General features: G+C 34.6%; 1 protein-coding gene across 1 annotated transcript; it reads right to left on the bottom strand.

Annotated features, from left to right (window-relative positions):
• Positions 1-220: 220 nt before the first annotated feature.
• LOC141337987 (SLAM family member 9-like) lies at positions 221-6,712 on the bottom strand. Its single transcript, XM_073843560.1, has 5 exons — positions 6,418-6,712; positions 5,967-6,266; positions 5,751-5,858; positions 1,470-1,564; positions 221-271 (listed from the first exon to the last, which is right to left on the bottom strand). Exons 1-5 carry the CDS (start codon positions 6,710-6,712, stop codon positions 221-223), a joined length of 849 nt encoding a protein of 282 aa, XP_073699661.1.
• Between the last annotated feature and the right edge of the window lie 2,609 nt (positions 6,713-9,321).

Below are 9,321 nucleotides of genomic sequence, written 5' to 3'. Positions count from 1 at the left end.
AAATATGGTAAATGAAAGCTCACATCTGCATCGTTGATGGAGGAGATGTGGTTTTGGAGACTTATGCGTTCAATACTAGCTTTAGGTTTTTTGTTTTTATATCAAATCTTTTTTTATATTAAATTTGCTGTTGTTGTGATTCTTACAAGAGTTTCTTAATGAAGGTGATCACACGGCTGTAATTGGGACTGAAGAAAAAGACTGAAGTTTGATCATCATCTCATGACGACAGGTACAGGACATACTCCACACTATCCTCCTCTTTGACTTTCTATAAAAACATGCAACATAGTGCTAAAATTGTTTGCTTTTTATAATATTGAAATTAAGTAATTAATTGTAATACCATTATATACATATCATTTTGACATTTCTACTCTAGTGACAAAAAGATACCGTTTTTCATTCTAAGTGTACCATAAACTGCACCCGTGATTATGCAAAATATAAACATGGTGAAAGCTGACAACTGACAATTTTGTAAATGCAATACCATCCAGTCCAATCCCTAAAAGTTGCATCCTTAATTGCAGAAAAAGTATTTTGCAATTCATCAAAATAACAATAGGTGTACACTGTACCTAACAATTTATTATTTTATTAAGTACATTGTGTTTAAAGACACCTAATATAAAGTGGGGACTTTAAATATCTGATCTAATCATTATACAGACATAAATGGACACATCAAAATTGGATTCACTGCTAGAAATAGTATAGATTAAAGTTTCTTACCAATTTGCATGTTTTTCTTTTGTAGATTGTTGACTCGGCATACGTAATTTCTTCATCACAAGTCTGAGCTGTTTGAAGGACAATAATGGTGGATTAATACAAATCTGTTTCTTCACAATATACAAGGCACAAATGTACTCATTTTGTATTGCCATTATTAAATTAGATCTAAGCAGAGTATGCAATAATCAGAGCTTTTTTCTTGACCTTTTAATTTTATTGAAGCTAGTCAAATTACATGGTGATTTATAGAAATGTTCAGTTGAACAGATGGCTGAATCTTCAAACACATAATATATGTAAGTAACACTTGCCTTCTTGATCAGTTCTTCTACACTTCATGTAGATCCAGAAGAACCCAAATAAAGCTACAATTAACAGAGATCCAACAGCAGCAGCAGCGGAGATGAACACTTTTAGAGGTGTTTGTGTTGGAGAGAGTGGGTCCAGTGCTGTAAGAATTAAGGTGAATGTGTCAGTCTGCCAACAGTCTGATCATACAGAGAATACAGAGATAAAATCATTAAACCAGCACCGTACTTGAACATGGCTGACAGAGTTGAGTGATGTTGATGTTGTGTTGAGTCTGGTTGCTGATGGGATTGTTGATCACACAGCTGTTTATCCTGATATTCCACCTCCAGAGGTAGAGAGAGACTGATGCTGAGATCAGACACACTGATGCTGGACAATAAACTGTTTCCTTTGTACCAGGAGAGAGTCACATCACTCACATTCACCACTGAACACACCAATGAACAATTCTGCTGTGATGATGATGATGAACATTGTGAAGAGTTACTGCTGATGACAGGAACAGGCAAACGAGCTGGAAAACATCAGAGAATAATCAGAAATATGAACAAATACAATCAACAGTCTTGTTTTTGGTTGAGTGTTTAGTCTGATGACATTGCGTCTATCATCTTAATATATAAAGTGATTAAATGTGTAAATAGTTAAAATAAGAATTTGTGAATGTTTGGATAAATGATCTCTACTCACCATAGACAGAAACACTGAATGTTTTTGATGATTGTTTGGCTCCACTTATCCGTAGTTTATAATCTCCAGCATGTTGAGTTGAGATGTTTGTGATGGTCAGAGATCCAGTTTGATTGTCCAGCTTCAGTCTGTCTCTGAATCTCCCATCAGGAATATTATATGTAGAGATTTGTTTATTTCCTTTGATTTTAGCGATCAGAGAGTTTTCGGCTCCAAAGTTCCACAGTATGTGGTCATTTTCATGTTTTTCAGTAAGATCAGTGTTTAGAGTAACATAATCTCCCTCCATCACTGATAATATTTCATTTGTTTTGGCCCCAAACACACCTGAAGAACATTAACATGAGCAAAATAAGAATATTACTCTGTAACTTGAATATTAAACTATAATAATGCATATAAAACTTACCCATGTGACTCAACCAGCACAAACAGAACAAGCGGAACAAAACAAGGGCATGAAACATTTTCCTTAATGGTTCAGTGAAAGTCCGATCTAATGTTTGTTGCTGTCTGCTCAAAACACTCAACCTGTTATTCTGGTGATGAGTCCTCCCCCAGCTGAGGCTGATGCTAAGTCCGTCCGTCCTTCCAACCATCTATCCATATAGATGTTCATAAGGGTGGAAAACAAGGACATTTTTTGAAAGCTATAAATATGTAATATAATATGTATAAGTTCCTGTATACTCCTGTAATAAAAAGAATATTAATCTAGCCAACTCTATTATTTAAAAAAAAATAGATGTACAGTATATATCCAGTTTAGCCAATTGTTGTGCAGAAATACAAAGTTAAAAAAAGTTACTGTCTGCATTTCACACACTAGTCTTATTATGTTCAGCTTCTGAGTCAAACCGAAAGCTTTTGTGTTCGGTTTACTTCAGAAAAGTGGTTTGATCTGCTGGGTGGACAAACATTTTTGTGCATGAGACAACTGGCATTTAGAGCATGAGGTGAAGGGTCTCTTCCTGCTTTTATGCACAACTCAGACACTATAACCTGCAGAAACACTGAACTGATGAGAAAGTGTAAAAAAAATATATATATATTTTTTCCCCCTCATATTTAATTTTTTTTTTCTCTCAGTAAGGGACCATGAGCATTTCTATCCACTGTGCAGAAAAAAAAATTCTGATTGGTGATTTACTTACTACAGTTGAGATTCTGCAAAACCTCTAAAACCCCTTGATAAGAGCGGAAGATCTGCTGGAGAAGATTGGAAGAGCTCAGTACATCACCACGCTAGACCGGTGTAAGTGGCAAGTAGCCCTCAACTTTGAGACCCTACAACGCATTACAGACACCACTAGGACTGTTTCAATTCACTGTCCTTCCTTTTGGTCTTCACAGGGCACTGTGTGTAGTGGAAGCAGGATTGACTTTAAATGGATTGGTTGTTTAAACAGCAAAAAAAAAAAAAAAAAGATTAAATTATCAGCAAATCCCAAAACTCTCACCAAGTCAGTCCCCTATAGATAAAATATGTTTATCCTACAATGTAAAAGTTCAATAATTTTTTTTTTTTTCAGAAGGATGTTGCTTCAAAACAAAATGCAGCAGCATATTGGAATCAATTTGTAAGTGATGTTGATAGGAAAAAAGTCTGGCTTCTGCCCAATCGCTATCTCTTAACTAACAAGTTTAACTTGATTTATTTTAAACTCCTTTACAGAATATATCCTGCTAAGCATTATAACAAAATTTTAAAAAGATAGACATGTAAGGTGTAGCTTATTGTTAGTTTATTTTGGCACTGCCCTTATGTGTCTTTTTTGTTGATGAAAATATTACTTTACAGTGGAAAGATGTTCTTTATCGAATTATCGAAAACTCTAGAGACAAACAGTGCCATATGTAAATTTTCAAGAAAAAATAAATGTTTAATTGCATTTAAAAATTATGTGAAGCATTATATTGAGTTCATATTGCCCTCAAAAAAAAAAAAAAACTGCAAATTGTGCAAGCCTGTATATCCTTTTATGTATTCCTATGATATTGTATATACCTCTACCTAGCTTTAGAAATTCCCTTTGCATTTGTTGGAGTTGACTTGTATTGAATGTTTTGACAAAGAATTGGCCACCTAGTAAAATACATTCAACTTGGTTGTGATATAGCTATATCATAATATGGCTCATCGCCTGCATGGTAGCATCCCAAAAGTAAAGTGTGGTGGTATAGCAGCCTCATGCTGGTGCTGTTTTATAATAGTTAAAAAACATGAACTCTTCGCTCTCTCTCGCTGGAAACTCTTGAAGCTAACAGAGCTTTTCTACAACATCACAGCATGAGTTCAGAAGTTTATGGGTTTATAGTTTACATGCCCTTGTGTGTGTGTGTGTGTGTGTACAGATGAGAACTGTGTCAAACTGTTAAAACTATGGGCAGAAATGGAAAAATACCCTTCAACCACATGCCATAGACACAGTCACATTACTGACACCTCAGACACAAACACATGAACAGACATCAAACACACACATACAGCAGCAGACATTTTCTCATGCAGAAGATGTTTGTTCAACAAACCGCATTTTACCGAATAAAGCAGCGTTCACTTTGACTTGTTCTGACTAACATTTATGGTTTGCAGGCTGTTTTCTTCAATATGTTGTTAGACCCCAAAATGAAATTTCTGTCAGTCACTCAACCTAATGTCATTCCAAACCCATACTGTACATCTTGATTTCCATCCATTTAATGAACATTTTCAAGCTTCAAGAAATATATAAAGTCATAAAAGTAGTCTATACGAATCGTGCAGTTTAATACAAGTATTTTGAAGATATACAATCCCTTTATATGACATTTAATGTTTATTCATATATCAGCACGCAAAATCGTACATACAATATTGTAAATGGAAGCTCAAATCTGCAATGTTGATGGAGGAGATGTGGTTTTGGTGTGATTATGCAGGAAAGGTGAAAACATATGCTTTCAATACTAGCTTTAGGTTTTCTGTTTTTATATCACATCATCCATGTACTTTTGCTGTTGTTGTTGTAAACAACCATACTCTGACTTTTAAATCTGAGGGTGACTTAAGAGTTTCTTAATGAAGGTGATCCCACGATTGTATTTGGGACTGGAGAAAAAGACTGAAGTTTGATCATCATCTCATGACAACAGGAACATAGTCCACGCTATCCTCCTTTTTGACTTTCTATAAAACATGCAACATAATGAACACATATTCCTTTAAATTAAATATTGAAATTAAGTAATGTTAGGTTTATAATTTCTTTATATAACTATAATTCTGTCATTTCTTCCTCAGAACAAGCTATTGTAACTCAAAAATATAGCATTTTTTCGTTTGTACCATAAACTGCACAGGCCTGTGATTATGCAAAATATAAACATGATGTGAGCTGAAAAACTTGCAACTTTATTAATCCGATAACAACATCCTGTTCTATCCGTATTAGCAGAAAACGTCTTTTGCAAATTATTAAAACAACAATAGGTGTACACTGTACCTAACAATTTATAATTGTATTATTACATATATAGTGTTAAAATACACCTAATATAAAGTGGGACCTGTAATTAACTTATTTGATCAATATACAGACATAAATGGACACATCAATATCTGACTCACTGCTAAAATAATAAAGATTAAATGTGGGGAATAACATTTCTTACCAATTTGCGTGTATTTCTTTTGTAGAACGTTGTCTCGGCATACGTAATTTCTTCGCCACAAGTCTGAGCTGTTTGAAGGATAATAATGATAGATTAAAACAAATATAGATCTGTTTTTTCACAACATACAAGGCACAAATGTATGCATTTTGTGATGTCATTATAAAATTAGATCTTAGAGTATGCAATAATTAAATCTTTATTCTTGACTTTTTCATTTTCATTGAAGCTAGTCAAATTGCATGGTCATTCCTAAAAATGTTCACTGTGGTGACTTAATTTTCAAACATATAATATTTATAATATTTATAAGAGGTGTTTTTAAAACACTTGTTTAACTAGTAGGTGGAACTTACCTTCTTGATGAGCTCTTCGGTATTTCCTACAAATCCCGAAGATCCCAATTACGACAATCAATATGAATCCAGCAGCAGCAGCAGAGATCAACACTTTTAGAGGTGAGTCTTGTTGTGAAGGCGAGTCTGGGTCCATTGCTGTAAGAATAAAGACAGAGGTGAATGTGACAATCTACAACAAAATATAGAGGTATAATCATAAAACCAGCACCGTACTTGAACATGGCTGACAGAGTTGAGTGATGTTGATGTTGTGTGTGATCTGGTTGCTGATGGGATTGTTGAGCACACAGCTGTAGGTGTTTTTATCCTGATATTCCACCTCCAGAGGTAGAGAGAGACTGATGCTGAGATCAGACACACTGATGCTGGACAATAAACTGTTTCCTTTGTACCAGGAGAGAGTCACGTTCTCCACATTCACCACTGAACACAACAATGAACAATTCTGCTGGATTGATGATGATGATGAACATTGTGAAGAGTTACTGCTGATGGCAGGAGCAGGCAGACGAGCTGAAAAACATATATGGATCTTTTCAATAATATTTTTGTTTCAGTGTTTTGAGTTTGTGTGTCTGTGATCACAATATATAAAATTATTAAATATGGAAATAGTTAATCAAATAAGAAAATATGAATGTTTGGACAAATCATCTCTATTCACCATAGACAGAAACACTGAATGTTTTTGATGACAACTTGATTCCACTTCTACTTAGTTTATAGAGTCCAGCATGTTCAGTTGTGATGTTTGTGATGGTAAGAGATCCAGACTGATTGTCCAGCTTCAGTCTGTCTCTAAATCTGTCATAAAGAACATCATCATATGTGAAAAAGTTTTGCTTCATTCTTTTAATTCTGGCTATGAGAGTCTTTTCAGCACCAAATATCCACAGCATGTCTTCATCTTCATGTATTTCAGTAATATTAGTGTTTAGAGTAACAGAATCTCCCTCCATCACTGACTTTATAACATTTGTTTCAGTCCCAAATACACCTGAAAAACATTAACACCAGGGAATTAAAGCTTCAGGTGGTTTCTATAGCCTAAAATCAGCTGTAGATTGAATTGGTTAAATATGAACTGAATAACATCCAGAGCAGCAAAGTGAAATGTAAGGCAGATAAGCATAAACCAATATTTATATTTTATCTAGACTAAAATCAATGTGTGTTACATCATTTATTTTAAAAATAATTGCACAATAATTGAAGTATAAAAGTTTAATTCTGCTCAATAATTTGAAAAAGATTTATTTATTTATTCTGTTATTTCACTTAGGGTTCTTATGCCTTTTGTCCATGACATTTGAAGTTATTTTTGGTTACAACTGGATTATTTTAAATATATATATATATATATTTTTTTTTTTTGTGAAATTGCTAGCAAGAATTTGCATTTGTACATTTTTTTCAAACAAAGACAATTTAAAGTAATAAAAGATGCCTGGAATTTGAAAGTGGTTCAGTTGAAGTTTTGGCTTTCTGAACAAGAGAAATTAACAGTCACAGAAGAATTTGAAATTAGGCATAGAAATTTAAAATTAAAATTATGATAAAAACATTGAACTTCAACAAATCAAAGTAAATATCATGATATTTGTTAGTCTGGTATACAATAGAACTGTAATAAACTTTAACTTTAAACTATACAGATGATTACATAACTTACCCATGAGATTCAACCAGCACAGACAGAACAAAACAAGGGCATGAAACATTTTCCTTAATGGTTCATTGAAAGTCCTATCTAATGTTCGCTGCTGTCTGCTCAAAACACTCAACCTGTTATTCTGGTGATGAATCCTCCCCCAGCAGAGGCTGACACTCAGTTCACCATAGCATTCTCTGAACATTTTCTGAATATCTATTTATCTGTCTAACTGTCTGTCTATCTATCTATCTATAGGAATGTTCATGTTAATGGTGGAAAACAAGGACTTTTGAAAGGTATAGCTGTCTGACTGTGCTAAATATGTAAAAGAATATGTAGAAGACTATTACTCCTGTAATAAGAAGAATACTAACCTAGCCAACTCTATATTTAGTTAGCCAATTGTTGTGCAGAAATACAAAGTTCAAAAAGTTACAAAGAGTCTGCATCTCATCTTACTTAAGTTCAGTTTCTGAGTCAAACCGAAAGCTGCTGTGGTCGGTTTTCTTCAGAAACATGGTTTGATCTGCTGGGTGGACAAACATCTTGTAACATCTTGTACAAGACACTATAACCTGCAGGAATATTGAAGTGTGATGAGAAAGTGTAAAAGAAACATGATAATTAACTCATATTTAATTTTATTTTATTTTTTTCTCTCAGTAAGGATCCAGAATTCCACTGTGCAGAAAAAATGCAGTGGTGTCCAACTATATATTCTGCTTAATTCTTACTGTCTTTTTTTATTATTAAAACAAGGTTCAGTGGATTCCAACTGGTGATTTACCCACTACAGTTGAGACTCGGAAAAACCTCTAAAATGGTCAAAGCCCAATCTAAGTTTGATGCATACCCCTTTACAAGAGTGGAAGACCTGCTAAAGAAGATTGGAAGAGCCCAGTACATCACCACGCTAGACTAGTGTAAGGGGTACTGGCAAGTACCCCTCAACTTTGAGTCTAGACCCCACACCACATTCCAAATACCACTAAGACCATTCCAATTCATGTGCTTCTTTTTGGCCTTCAAGGGGCACTGGCAACATTACAGGAAATGATGGACTGAGTCACCCAAGGCAGTAAAGACTGGTCTGTGGCATACCTGGATGAAGTGGTAATAAATAGCATCTCTTGGGCAGAGCATCTTCAATATTTCAAACAAACCCAAAAGAAGTTGGTGGAAGCAGGATTGACTTTAAACATGTAAAATTGCATTCAGGTACTGCTGAACAAACTTTGCCACTGCCATTCCTGACCTTGGGTCAAGCTCTCTAATAATAAAGAATATACAAAGAATAATCTACAACAGGAACATGGAATGACACATGTATATGACTTGTAAACCCGATAAGAACAGGAAGGACCAATATAACTCAAAAGGACCAATTTTGAATATGGGTCACCATACTTGACAATATGTCAGGACTTTCGACTTTTTCATGTGAAGGATTATGGGAAATGCAGTTCAAGGGTGTGGTGCATGAGTCTGTGTAGTGTGAGCATTCATGGAATGGCAGAGTGCCCTCTGGTGCCTCCGAATTGTAACAACAGGTAAGGGCGCGTTCTACATATTCTCAGGTTCTTCCAATTGAGAACGGAAATCACAAGGTAGTGTAAGTAGTCCCATTCAATTTAATTTAATGATAAGTCACATTTTTTTCTAATATTGACATTGCTGTGAGCAGGTCATTGTATGTAGATGATGGAGTATTATGGTTTAGGGGCGGAATGTTTTTATGTGGAAAAGAAAAAGGACAAAAAACTGTAAAAGAAGTTGAGGATTGGGCACATGCAGGTCAGGACTGTTTTGTCAGCATTAGCCCATATATACTCCCTTTTCTCTCTGAAACAAGCAACAATAACTTGAAAGATCTTTATATGTTCATGTGGATAACATTCAAAACACCATTTTTCA

This window comes from Garra rufa, chromosome 7, assembly GCF_049309525.1.
Source record: "Garra rufa chromosome 7, GarRuf1.0, whole genome shotgun sequence".
Classification (NCBI taxonomy): Eukaryota; Metazoa; Chordata; class Actinopteri; order Cypriniformes; family Cyprinidae; genus Garra; species Garra rufa.
This window is presented reverse-complemented; position numbering and strand designations above follow the sequence as displayed.